Source organism: Myotis brandtii, unplaced genomic scaffold (genome assembly GCF_000412655.1).
Source record: "Myotis brandtii unplaced genomic scaffold, ASM41265v1 scaffold155, whole genome shotgun sequence".
NCBI lineage: Eukaryota > Metazoa > Chordata > Mammalia > Chiroptera > Vespertilionidae > Myotis > Myotis brandtii.
The window spans coordinates 66112-80086 of NW_005355621.1; the positions used below are offsets into that span (position 1 = coordinate 66112).

Here is a 13975-nt window from a genome sequence, read left to right on the forward strand (position 1 = left end):
CCCCCCCCCCACGCCTGCTAACTGGACCGACCTGGTCCCCACAGCTACCTCCCTGATTCCCCTAGACGGAGCCAGGCCCACCAGCAGCGCCCCTCCCAACCTCAGCTGCCTCCCCTGCCTGGCTCCTGCCTCCTCCCCCCGCCTCCCCTACAGCACACTTGTGGAGGCCCTCACCCAGGACCCAGTGGAAAATTTCCTTCCCCTTTATGACTGTACTTAAAACACACATACTCCATTCTTCACCTCTGAATCCACTCAGCCGAGCGGCTAGACTGTGTCCCACCCCAGCCCGGTCGGCGTACACACACACACACACACACACACACACACACGCACACGCACAGCAGGGGCCGCTGGACATGCTTTATGAGCTAGAAAGGAGAGGAGAGATGTTTTCCAGCTGCTCCTCCACCTCGCGCCATCCAAGCCCGTGTCCTGCACGCTCCCAGGCCAGCTCTCCCAGGACCCTCCCCGCTACGTTGTACCGGGTGGTTCTAATCCAGACACAAGCCCAGCTTGGAATCGGCACCTTGTTGTGTGTGACCTGTGGCATCTTTGTTCTTTTGGTGACAAGTCTCTTTTCCACTGCTCCTTCTCCCCCTCCCCGCACACATTCAGGAGGGGAAAAAACAGCCTCCCTGTGACTTCTCACAGCTCGGTGATAAGTGATCCCTCACACACGCCGCCTCCCGCTGGCCATCAACACTCTCCAGGACAGCTCCTGGGGGAGGGCCAGCCCCTCCGCTCTCGATCATTTTCCCCTCCAGTCCACCCACCCCGCCGCTGGCAGTCCAAGGAGCTCCGTTAGCACTTGCTGAGAGACTCAAGGTCGGTGTGGGTCTCATTGAAAAGCATGAGCTTCTTAGGAGGCGCAGGAGGGGATGCCAACTCAGAAACTTCAAGCTTCTCCTGCCACTTTCTGTGCACATGGCTGGCAACTTTTTTTTCTCCTTTTAATTATTCAACATCCCAGCAGTTTATTTGGCATCCCAAGTTTTAGGAGCCCTTTCCCCTGACCCCAGCCCTTCCTCCCGCCATGGTGAAAAGGGAGTTTTACCAGATGTCAAAAGGACCGATAGGGACCTCAACTCCTAAAAGGAGACCCAAGGCTGCAAAGGGTTCATTCAGCCACTGTGGGGTTTCTCTGCGCGGCTTCTCCCCGCCGGCTATGTCAGCGCCCTCGCCCCAAGCCCGGGCAGGGAAAAAAGAGAGGAGTTCGCCATGCATCCCCGACTGGGCTGCAGCGCACGAGGGGCCCCGGGGAGCCCCCGCGGGGACACGGGCGAGCTTACCTATGTCAGAGTTGCAGAAGGCTTCCTGGGGGTGGGTGGGCGAGCATGTGCACGCCTCGGCGCCCCAGTACCCCAGGCTCCAGGTGCCCAGGAGCACGACGAGCCCGAGCCAGGGAGTCATCGCTGCTGCAGTGGCCACTGCTCGCCTCTCCAAAGTTGCCGTGCGCGCCGGCGGCGGGGCTGCTGCAGCCGGAGCTGGTGCACCCACTGTACGGGGCAACTTGGACCTCGGCGCGCTGCCCTCCGAGTGCCCAAAGGGACGGATCGGGTGCGGCGAGGCGGCCTCGGCGTTGGCGCACGACTCTGCGGGTCGGCGGAGGCTCCGGGTCGAGGAGCGGGAGCTGGAGCAGGAGTTGGAGCAGCAGGAGGAGAAGTCGTCCGAGAGCCCGCTCGCTGCCTGCTCTGCGCTGCTGCTCCGCTGCCGAGTAATATAGCGCGGGTACCCCCGGCGCCCCCTCTCGGGTCCCGCCCCTCCGACCAATCGCGGAGCCGCATTACCTCATCGGCCCTCCGAAAAGGGGGTGGGGCCGAGGGCTCGGGGCGACGGGGCGGGGCCTCCCCCGGCCGGTTCAGATCCTTATAGGGAATAATGCGGCTTTGGGCTCGGGAGTGCCGGGCGCCTCCCGACTCAACCAGAGTCAGCTGCTCCCCACCCCAGCACCCACCCTCCGCGGGTCAGGGCGGCCCTGGCCCTGGAGACCTGGCCCGCACCTGGATGAAAAGCTAAGAAAAAAAGTTTACCTTCCCACCTTCTCTGGAAAAAGCAGAGTCCGAGGGGAAAGCCAGACAGGTGACCTACCCTCTCCAGCCCCCACCCCCGCCCCGGGCTTTGCTGCCTTTTGGAGCTGGCTATAACAGCAGGTCGGTCCCGCGCACCCGGAGTACATTGCGAAGTCATTCAGCAAACACTGTGCTGGATGTTGGGTTCAGCAAAACCAAGTTCTTGCCCCCTTGGAACTTGCCGGTAACCTGCCAGGAGATCCATGAATACACACTTAGGGTGGTCGTCTGTGGGGACGGTGCTGTGAAGGCAGCACAACAGAGTCCTTGGGCTAGAAATGGCTGCAGAGGGCGCTGCTTTCTGTGGGGGAGGAAGTCTCCGAGGAGGGGACACCCCAGCTGAGATGTGAACAGAAGAAGGCTCATCCCTGTGAGCATCTGGGAGGAGGGAACCCCAGTCAGGGAGAACAGCAAGTGCAAAGGCCCCCAGAAAGGGCAGGAGGAGACGGTCGCCCCACCTAGGGCAGACAGGTCTCCACCCTTTGGCAAGGAATGGGGGGGGGGGGGGAACTGATCCATGGGGTGAAACCAGGTCCTGGAGGACTATCCGGGATCCTAGGCTGCGAACCGTAATGGAATACTAAGAGTCTCCTTATTATTAAGGAACATCTCGATGCTGACGTATATTTTCCGTACCTCACCTCATCCTACCTCACAGTCCTGGGGAGGGAAGCACACGTTTGAATGACACTTTCCTGATGAGGAGACTGGCACCGGAAGGTGACAGGACTTGGCAACCAGCCAGGAACTGCTGGTATCCACCTTGGGGGGCGGTTTCTTTCTTGCACCCGGGGCAGCCCTCAGCTCTAACTGTGCACGTGCCCTTCTGCAGTTGGAACCTGCTGTCTTTTCACTCCTGGGTCCCTCTCCCTTTCTCTACCCGCTCATCCCGTTTAGAACGAGACTCGAATGTCTTGGCTATAGAAATCACGAAAAGTTTAGAACAAAACAAGAACTGAAAATGCTGCTCAGAAATGCAACTCTTTCCCAGAAACTCCCCCATTTACCCTTCAGAGAAGTGATGGGGGGGGGGGATGCAGGACATTTCATTGGAAGTGGTATTTCCACAAACATTTTTAAAATTCCTTTGTATCCCTTAAAATTCTTAGCTCTAAGGAAAGGCATCTAGTTTTCGCATTTTCCTGTCGTAGCCTCCTCCCGACGTTCAAGACCCTTCCCACCTCAACTCTGGAGCCTGGCCCACCCCCGTCTCTCCCTCCCTCGTTGTCAGCTCCAGCACTTTGCTCACTATTTCATGGGATCCGGTTGTATCATTTCCCCCGCCACTCCAGCAACACTGTGAAGCCTGAGATATTTGGCCACACTGCTTTTTAGCCCTCAGAGCACAGAGCAGGGTCCCAGGAGCCTTGGGTGTGGGTGTGGCCAGCGGCCCATTGCGTCTGGAGGTTGAATGAGGGCATGGCTGGTGGGATTTGAGTTGCACTGATTCCTGCGCCGTGCCAGTCATGTGGAAGGTCTTATAAGCCTTTCCAGACCAAATCCACGGTGGGTAAGCATCTCATGTGATAAGACGCTTCTCTTTTTTCTTTTCATGTTAACGGTTTTGTCCTAAATGCCAGTGTTTTCTCCAAGGGGAGCCTTGCCTAGAACAGGCGTGTGAGGCAGATAACTTTTGCTGAACTTTGAGCAGCAGGCGCCTCCTTGAAAGCATCGGAGGCATTCGGCCATGCAGCTCCTTCATTTTGGAAGCGCAGGAGCGATCTGATGTTTCCAGCGGAACGGTAATGAAATGGTGGTTTGGGCTAGTTCCTCTCGCTCCCCTCCCTATCCTAAACTAGTTCACGCAGTGTCTTTGGAGTTCATCTTCCCTTTCAGTTGGGAAGTTCTCCCTAATGTCTAACCTGAGGGGACTCCCCTCTGCCCACCTGCCCGTGTAAGGTCGGCTCAGGCCTCATCTTAAGGAAAAAGAGCAAGCTCCATGGATCTTTGTGCGGGGGAGCCCCTCTGCCAGGGAGCCTCTCCCGCAAGCAGACCTCACAGCCAGCCAGCCAGCCAGCCAGAGGTCACAGTGCGCAGGGACCTAATATGCAAGCATTGCTTCTCTGAGTCCACTTGCTAAGGTAGATGGATGCCCCTGGGTTCATGGGAAGGGTGAAGACACTGGCTCTCCCACTTGTTCTTGACAGCTAAGAACAATGATAAATGGATAAACCTTGGGAGAACTGAAGAAGTCTCCAAATGTCTCTGGCTGACCTGGTATTTCCCTTCCTGGAACTTTTCTAGGAAAGGTGATCCCATGACCACCCACCCCCTTCCTATCAAGTTACAGAACACTGGAATCTCTGGGAACGTGATTTTTAGAGGTCTCATCCTCTTCTTATCTGTGGGAAAAATAAGGTCCAGACAGGTGAAGGAATTTCCGCACTGCCTCAGGACAGGGCGGCAGCTGCCCACACATGGCCCAAGGCATGCACCTTGGCCATGGAAACCCAGCCACTCGCCAACCTGGACCTGCCTTTCAGATCTGCCTTTCAGATCTGCAGATGAGTGCCTCCCAGAGTGTTTGTACAGTGGCCGATGTGAAGAATTTCCCCTACCCCGACTGACCAAATAGTTGTCTGTGATGATAATCCTCACCTCTGCCCCCCGGGGCCTGGTGAACTCAGAGCGAACACGGCCCTGTACTCCTCAGCCCTTTATCTCTTGTGCGTTTCGTGTTTTTCCTTTCCAAATAATTATCTAACGCCTTTGAAAACATTCCGAACATATCCCTGCAAAGAGACATGTAAAACCTTTCTAGGGGGATGAAAGGTGCTTGTATTTAAAAAAAAAAAAAAAAAAAAAAAAAAAAACCAAACAAAAAAAGACAGATAAAACATCAACAGACAAGCATGCATAACACATAGAAATTAAAAAAAAAAAAAAAAAAAGATGAAAGGTCAGAGGTCTGTTCCAAAAGTTGGTGCAGAAGAAGAGCTGTGTGTGTGTGGACAAGTCACCTCACCTCTCCAGGCCTCAATTTCCATTTTATTGGATGAAAGATGTAACTCGGTGGTCTCCAATCCCCCCACCGCACCCCCCAGCTCCAAAGGACTAAGATTTCATGGGAAATTCTCAAGGACAAGGTGAGAGTTACTGAAGGGCAGGCAGATCGCGCCACTTAAACAGGGTGTGAGGCAAATCGAACGTGCCCATGACTGAAGCGCAGCTGTCAATCACTCAATCAACAGCGACTGAGTTCTTACTCTGATCTCTCCTCCGAGGCTGAGACTGAAAACAGAGATTGTGGTGCGAAGGCATCGGGGAGACTGAGGTCTTGTCCCTGAGAGAGCCCCTTGTCATGACCTATTCTTCTGTCTGCCTGCCTCTTGGCTCACAAGCACTCAGAGATGAGAAAGTACGTCTTTTATTGTCCCCATACGGTCTTTCCAACAATGATGGAACTTCTATACTGTGTTCAGATCACAGCTTCAATGTCACCACCTCCAGGAAGCCTTTCTTGATTTTCCTCCCCAGTCTTCATCAACTCCCTCCTGCGTATCCCCACAGCACCCCGTGCTGCTTTCTGCTTCCGTTCCTGGACTGTAAGCCCTTTGAGGACAGGAATCGAGAGTTGGTAACAAGGGCAGTAAGAACTGGTTGAGTGAGTGGAGCGGATGGGCCCCACCAGCCCCTTCCCAGTATTCAGGTGGGCAGGTGGAGCACACGGACCTATCCCTCTGGCCAGTGCTAGGGGGCGCTGTAAGCCAGAGAACACCCGGTGCCCGGGCCTGCAGTCCCAGCCAGTCTCACTGAAAGGCAGCAGGAGCGGCACAGTTCCACCCTAGCCAGCGGGCGCGGGTGCCTTTGAGTGAGTGGGTGAAGCGAGCCCCTCCCGTCTGCCATGGCCACAAAGCTCTCAGTCAGCATCCCGTCTGAGTATGCAGCTGCCTGGCTTCTCCACCCTCGAGCTGGCCTCACGTCAACTCGAGGGGGAGACGTGCCCTTGGGAAGAGAGAAGACATGAATCATGGGGCTGGGGGGATCCGGGCTCTGGGAACCCAGCAGCAGATGCTACAGTTGGTCCACTCCTCCTGAAGGAAGCCCGGAGAGGGTGCTGACAGGACATGGGTTGTTTTGGCTGCCTCATAAGGGAACCCCTCTTTCCTCACTGCTTTTCCCTCCCCAGACCCTCGCCACAATGCCTTCCCCTAAGCCCAGGTCCATCTGAAAGTCATTACATTCAAACTCGGCTTTCCCAGGCCACAGACAGCCCCGGTCCACCCATCGCCCTGGCCCTGGCCCTAGCCGGACCCGCACTGGGGAATTAGGAACCTGGGACGGTAGGTGCGTCAGGTTCTTTCTGCATCTGGCACCAGCAGGGAGTAAACACCTTCCCTTGTTTCCATCTGGAACCAATTTCGTGGCAGTAAAATGGTCTCTTGCCTAGCTCTTGCCTAGCTCTTCCCCCGCCCCGCCCGGGAGTGAAGACCCCTCAGTAAGAGAGTCTCTAGTTGCTTCTCCTGAGCCCTGGTGTTTCCACGTTTCTTTCCACCCGGCTACTCCCAGGGACGTGAAGCCAGAAAACACATGTGCCCTGCACAGGCACCCTGTGCCCCGTGCTCTGGGGTGGTGGGTGGGAAACTGTTCATAGTCCGTCTCTTGATTTTTTAAAAATTTTTAATGCACGTGTGCTCAGTCGATCATTTCTGCGAAGACGAATAGGACGTGGAGGGAGAACGTCTGCTCGGGCCTGTCTTAATGTCTTCCGTATGCCCGCGGAGGTCAAGGTTGAACGCCGTTCCGCACGGTTGACGCACATGAGTGAGGGTGTCTGTGCCGGGTGCCCCTGTGGCTCAGGAGGGAATGGGATGGAGGGCTGGGCAGCCGCCCGTCAGATGGGGCTGGAGGGCCTGTTCCTGCCAAGGCATCTGAACTCTTTTCCGTGGAACCTGCTGGCACTGGAACGGACTTGTCCTGGATTGTGGGGAGCATTGGACGCTGCCGATCACTTCCTTCCTTGAACTTGGCAGCTCAGACCACCCGCTCTGGGTTTTCGCCTTCTCCCTCTCCAACTGTACCTTCTCGGTCTTCTGGCAGAGTCTTCGGGCTCTTGCTGTCCCTAAAATGTAGGTGTTTCCCAATTCTCTGTCCTTGGCTTCCTTCCCTTCCTTCTAGCCACCACCCTCTCCCCTGGTTCTACCCACCACTGTGCCACGTGCGCTGGGACGGGCACTGCACACAGCAGTATCCACTGAGCTCCAGTCTCTCTCCAGCTTCCCCTGGACAATTACACCTGGAGGTCCCATGGCTGCCTCCGCCTCCAAAGGCTCCAAAACTCATTGTCTCTCCCCCTCTCTCCCCTGCAGCGTTACCTATCGCCACCAATGCCACCGTCGGTCACCAGGTCCCCTCCATTCTCAGGCCACACATCCAACCATCCCCTTCTCTCCATCCCCAACGTGTCTGGCTTGGATCAGGCCCCACAGATTCTTTCCTGACGATTTCACTCGTCACATAATTGGTCACCCTGCCCAGAGTCTTTCTCTGTCAGCTTCAATTTGCACCGCTGCTCCTGAAAAGTGTTTCAAATATAAATCTGAAACCACGCTGTCCTTCGCTCCCAGTGATTCATTTGCTCTCCACGGCTTGCTGAACAAAGTCTCTCACTCCAAAGAAAGGCGTGCAAGGCGCTCTGTGATCTGGCCCTTCCCGGGGCCCCCCATGGGGGGATATCAGGTAGGATCCAGTGTGATGGCTGCCCCTGAAGTTATACCACAGCAGGGCTGGCCTTGCTTACCTCTGCAAACCTGTGCCCTAATTCCCACCTCCCGGCCCTTTCTGTTCCAGCCTCCGGTTTCCTGTCTGAGGCTTTGTTCACCCTCACTCTTTTCCTGGAATCCGCCTGCTTACAAGATATTCCCCACCCCCTCCATGTCATCTGTCAGGATTCTTTTTATCTTTCAGGATTCAGTTAGTCATTTCTCTTCCCCGTGACACTCAGTGACCTTGGGATGATAAGCTGGAGAAGACTTCTCAGACCAGGAAGGGGAACTCACATTCCTTGAGCACCAGCTCCATACATGTCACGTTCAGTACAGCATTTCCTCCAATGCTCACAACCCAAAATAATAGATATTACCTAATGCCCATTTTACAGTCAAGAAAACTGAGGCCAAAACATGAACTGGAAAAGATATATACGTCCCTGTGTTCAATAGCCGAGATATTGACAATAGCCAAGATATGGAAGTAGCCCGAGTGTCCATCAATGGATGAATGAAAGGAATTGTGGTACATATATATACAATGAAATATTATTCAGCCATAAAAAGAATGACATCTTGCCATTTTCAACAACCTGGATGGACATCAAGGGAATTACCCTAAGTGAAGTAAGTGAGACAGAGAAAGACAAATACCATATGTTCTTACTTATATGTGGAAGCTTTTAAAAAATAAAATAAAAACAAGCTCATAGATGCAGGGAACAGATTAGTGGGAGGGATGAAGGATGTCAAAAGCAAAAGAGAGAGAGAGAGGGGGAGAGAGAGAGAGAGAGAGAGAGAGAGAGAGAGAGAGAGAAAGAGAATAAAACTGAGGCTCAAAGAAGTTAAATTTCACGTCCAGTTGCTTACAAGCGAGGAAGTGGCAGAGTTGTGATTCAGATTCCAGGTCTCTTCCCAAACAGCTCTCTTACTGGTGTCCGCAAACTCACTGTGCCCGTAGGTTCTGTGGAGCATTAGAAGTGCTAGTGACTTCCTCCTAGTCTTTTGGGGTCCCACTGAGTGTGGGGGGCTCTTGGCCATCGTGTGACGCAGCCAAGCAGAGGGACACACAGGGAGCTTTATCGGCGGCAGGTGGGCCGCACCTCCTGCTCTGGTCCCGGTTCGCAGTGGAGAAAGGCAGGGGAGATGACATGGCAGGCCGTGTCTGGAGGTGTGGGCGCGCCCTTCCTTCCTGGGCATTTGGATGGATGCCACGGGAAAATTGCATTTGTATGACACAGAAAGGGCCCAGAAACCAGAGGCAAGCCGATAGAATACTGATCAGTACATTTTAACAGCTATTGAATATGGCTTCATTTCCTCCTGAAATGTCAGACACGAGACTGAGGCGATATACATACTGGGTTTTTGTCATAGCTCTGCCACGCACAATAGCTGGGCGACCTTGAGTAAATCAGTGAACCCCCTTTCTTCAAATGTAAAACCAGGGGGGTGGATTTTATAATTTTTAAAAGCTTCCCAATGGAATATTCTGGAAGGCAGACTGACAAGGAGATTAGGGACCAAGGCCTGTGATGTCAATAAATCTGGGTTTTGATCCTTTTTTACTGCGACCTTGACCGAGTGTCTTAATGGCTGGTTTGGCTCGGTGGATAGAATGTTGCCCTGTGGACTGAGGGGTCCCGGGTTCAGTTCTGGTCAAGGTCATGTACCTTGGTTGCAGGCTTGGTCCTCAGTACGGGTTGGGGCATGTGCAAGAGGCAACCAATCGATGTGTCTCTCTCACGTCTGTTTCTCTCGCTGTGTCTCTCCTCTGCCTTTCCACTCTCTCTAAAAATCAATGGAGAAATATACTCAGGTGAGAATTCACACAAAACACACACACACACACACACACACACACACACACACACACACACAAAATATAATGGTAAAATGGAAGAGAGATTCCGACCTTATAGGATCTTCGTGAGGATCAAACAAGGGATGGTGAATAAGGCACTTGGCATAGCACCTGGCACAGAGTACATTCTCACTGAGAACCTACAGGTACCAGGGTGTGGCCCTACAGGTATAGAGATGAATGAGACCAGCCCCTCCCCTCAAGTAGCATATGATCTGTGTTCATTTAAGAGAAGCATATCCCCTTTGACCATGTAAGTGATCATCAGAGAAGGGAGGGAGGGAAATAAATAAAAACTTGATGGAAATAGCTAATTGTTACCGGTGCCGACTGGTGCTGGGCATTCTTCTGAGTGGTCTGCCTATCTTAATGGAGACTAATCCTTATAGCAAAGCTGTTAGGTAGATAGGATTGTCCCACCATTCCTTTTTCCTTCAGGTATGGAAATAAAGGTAAAGAGAGGTCATGTGACTTGCTCAAGAGTGCATGGCCAGGATGCTGCAGTGTGGGATTTGAAACCAGAGCCCGCTGGCTCAAGCACCCAGGCTCTTCACCACCCTGCCAGCCTGCCTCTTCGTGGCCAGCTATTGTATCTCTGTGGTGGAAATATTTCATAATGCTGTGCTACTGCACATGCTTCCCAAATCTGCATTCAGTGACATCACATTGGAACTTTAAATTGGCCATGATCAGGGTATTTGCACTACAGCCATTGGCAGATGCTATCAATCAGGACTTTTTGTCCTGGAGAGCTAGTTAAATATTTACCAGTCGCCGTTTCCTAGCTATGTGATCTTGGATGAGTAACCTTTCTGGATCTCAGTTTTCTCATCTGTAAAATAGGAGCAGCATTAGTGCCAACCTCACAGAGTTGTGAGCAATAAACATGATGATGCATGGAAAGGATTTAGCAGAAAGCCTGGCATAGAGTCCGCCATCAACGAATGGCCACTGTCAAGATCATTATTAGGCACCTTCTCCTACAAGTAGCCTTTCCTTCCATCCAAGTGGGTGCCACCCCTCAGAGATACCTCTGCCTCGATATTCAGCACACTGTGCTGGGATTGTCAGTCTCCACGTCATCTCCCCTCTTTAGAAAGTGCGCTAATTGACAAAGTCTAATTGAGTTTTCTCTTCTGAGCACTTAGCACAATGCCTGACACACACAGTAGATCCTCAAAACACTGTTAGATGCTCGGCTGGCATGGCTCAGTGGTTGAGCGTTGATCTATGAATAAGGGGGTCACGGTTCAGTTCCCAGTCAGGGCACATGCCCTGGGTTGTGGGCTCAATCCCAGTGTGGGGCATGCAGGAGGCAACCAATCAATCATTCTCTCTCATCATTGATACCTCTCTATTTATCTATCTATCTATCTTCTCCTTCCTGCCCTCTCTCCCTTCCTCTCTGAAATCAATAAAAATATATATGTATTTTAAAAACTGTTCGATTAGATTAGACTGTTAGTGAAGAAAGAGTTCAGAAGCTACCGAAAAACCAGAATTCGCAAACTGGAAGCTCCTCTAATCACATTACAAACTTTTAAGGCATCCTTCCCCACATCTAAGCATTACCGGAACACTGAGCTTGGGGTTCGTGCCTTGGGGGGACCTTATAATGAGGCCATTTTGGAATTTCAGGGACTAAAATCCCCCTGACTGGTGCCCAGACAGACCCTCCGCACACTGAGCTGTTTATAACGACATTCTCAGTGTGTACGACATGGAGCCTGGTGCTGGTCCCAGCATGTCAAGCAGGAAGAGGACCAGTAATTTCCAAACCGCCCCAGGGGAGTTGGCACTGCCTCTGCCTCAAGTATTTAGAGAAAGAAGCTCTTGCTGTCATATCAACAGACTCCAAGAGGGGTTGTGTGTACCTGGCCCGCGAGCCCGTGTTTGGAGGCTGATGTTAGAGAAAAAGGAGGGAGAGGCTGAAGGCATGTTGAAAAATCATTTTTTTTTTTGTCTCTTGTTCCTTTGTATGAGCTGGCTGCTGGCGTATGCAACGCCCAGTAATTAAAATGGCTGGAATGCTTTGCATTTTTACAGTAAAGTGAAGGCAGCTAGGAGGCCCTGAGCTGGGGTTAGCTGGAGAGGGGCCCAGGGATCCTACCCCGACTGCCCCTTGGCCTGGCCGATGTAGCTGGCATCTGCCTTGGGGTGCAGGTTGGAGGGTGGTGGGGCACAGGGAGGAAGTCAAAGGTATCACTCCCCCGCCCCGCCCCCATCAGGTGCATCCAGGTGCACGCCTCTTGGAGGAAGCGAGGTCTGGGCCACCCACCGGCTGGAAGTCTGTAATGATTAGTGGAGATGCTTAGGAATGATAAACAATGAGAAAGCTATCTTTCATCAAATACCTACCCTGTGCCAGGCCCTGCACTAATGATGTTACATATATTCTCTGATTTCAAGAGGGGGAAAATCAGATCGTATCACCCTCCTGCTCAAAACTCTCTGTGGATTCCTGGTGCATTTAAAGTACTAGTACTACTAACTCCTCGCTGCCTCACCCTTCGGCGCCCAGCGTGACGTAGCCCCCACTGCCACTGCCCTTATGCCCTTCACTCTCCCTGGAACTCACCGTGTTCCCACCAGGCTGCCTCCTCTTCATTCTTTCACCAGGTCACGCTCCACCCCTGCTCCAGGGTCACCCCGCCTCCTCCCTCAGCCGTTCCCCAGGTCCTGCCATGGCCAATCCCTTCTCATTACTCAGAGTCCCGCTCAGATGTCACCTTCTCAGAGACCCCTGCTCTAGCCAAAGTAGCACAACCATAGCTGGTCACTCATGCCTCCCATCAGCCCCTTTTCAGGTGGTTTGGTTTTTTTTCCCAGTACTTAGCACTATCTGAAAAAAATCTCATTTGCTTGTTTATCTTGTATTCATTCGTTGTCTTTTCCAACTCGAATGGAAGCTCCTTGAGGTCAGGGCCCTCGTCTGTCTTGTTAGCTGTTGTGTTCTCTGTGCCTAGATCAGTGATTCACAGATACTTGCCAAGATCATGAATCTTCACAACAACCCAACCATCTGGATCATTGGCATCATCTTCCAGGTGAAAAAACTGCAGCTCAGGGAGCTTAACTCACCTGCCCAAGCCCGTCCCATGAGCAGGATGTCACCGAGGTCTGTCTGACCCCAAGGCCCGTGTCTTGGAACGGGTATTCATACACACCCTCTTCCCTGAGCTGGCCGTCTGCTTGGGACAGCAAAAGCGCACACTAAGTCACTAGGAGTCTGTTTGGCTGGAAGGCCGGACTGTTTCTCCTAGAAAATAGTGGGGAGGTGGTATGTATTTCAGGGGAAGGAACCAGAACACAAGGCTCGCTGCAAGCCCTTTGGTGGTACCAAGAAATAAGACTGTGAGCACCTGGTGGGAACCAGGACACTGGTATCTGGTCCAAGGTCAGCCACCTGTGTGAACCTGGATGCGTTAATCACCTCTCTGGGTTGCTGTTCCTGTTGTTCTAATGTACAGAGGTTGTCTGCTTCCACTCCCCCGGGGGACAGCTGCATGGCAGTGTCCCTTTCCTGTCCTGAGATGGAGCGGCTGGTATGTTGCATGGATCCCTAGAGTGGAAACCACATGGGGGGGAGGGGGGCATGGAGGGGAGAGGTGAAGAATCATGTTCTCCTTGACCATGCTTGTGCCTGCCTGTGGGTAACTTCAGAAATGAGCAGCTGGAGCTCTATCTGTTTGTCTCAGTGGATAGAGCCTGAGGACTGAAGGGTCCCAGGTTCAATTCTGACCGAGGGCACGTACCTTGGTTACAGGCTCCATCCCCAGCCCTGGTCGGGGGCACTTGTGGGAGGCAACCAATCGATGTGTCTCTCTACATCGATGTTTCTCTCTCTGTCTCTCCCCATCCCTTCTACTCTCTAGAAAAATCAATGAAAAAATGTCCTGGGGGGAGGATTAACAAAAAAAAAAACAAAAAAAAAGAAAGAAGCATCTGGATTTAAAATATAGCTTTCAAAGCGCTTGGAATGCCGGAGGATGGGCAGACTTGGTTAAGTGAGGACCGTGACTGAACCTGTCAGTGTCCACGTGTCCCTCCCTGATAAACCTGGCTGCTCAGCCTGGCCTCCTGGCCCAAGTCGGCCCCAGCCCCACCCCCTCTCCAGGCTTCATCCTAGCCAAGCGGCACGTGTCCTTCCTCATCAGGACATGACTATATCTGTTTCCCACCATCAGCTTTCTCAAACCTGTCTTATTTAGATGTAATTCCAACCTATAGAAGAGTTGGAAGAATAGTTCACAGAATTACCAGATACCTTTCACCCAAGTCCCTCAAATATTACCACATTTCTTTTATTTTTCCTCCTTCACTTTCTCTCT

The 13975-nt window shown here is 52.6% G+C and overlaps 2 protein-coding genes across 2 annotated transcripts in view; one reads left to right on the forward strand and one right to left on the reverse strand.

Moving 5' to 3' along the window:
* Positions 1-1709, reverse strand: part of TIMP3 (TIMP metallopeptidase inhibitor 3) — a 54676-nt gene extending 52967 nt beyond the window's left edge. The window contains exon 1 of the mRNA XM_005861645.2: positions 1293-1709. Coding sequence (XP_005861707.1) covers positions 1293-1413 — 121 coding nt within the window. The 5' untranslated portion in view covers positions 1414-1709. The remainder of the gene's footprint in view (positions 1-1292) is intronic.
* LOC102253554 (synapsin-3) overlaps positions 1-13975 on the forward strand; it is a gene marked incomplete at its 5' end in the record, with an annotated part of 283126 nt that overhangs the window by 56068 nt on the left and 213083 nt on the right. The window lies entirely within an intron of this gene.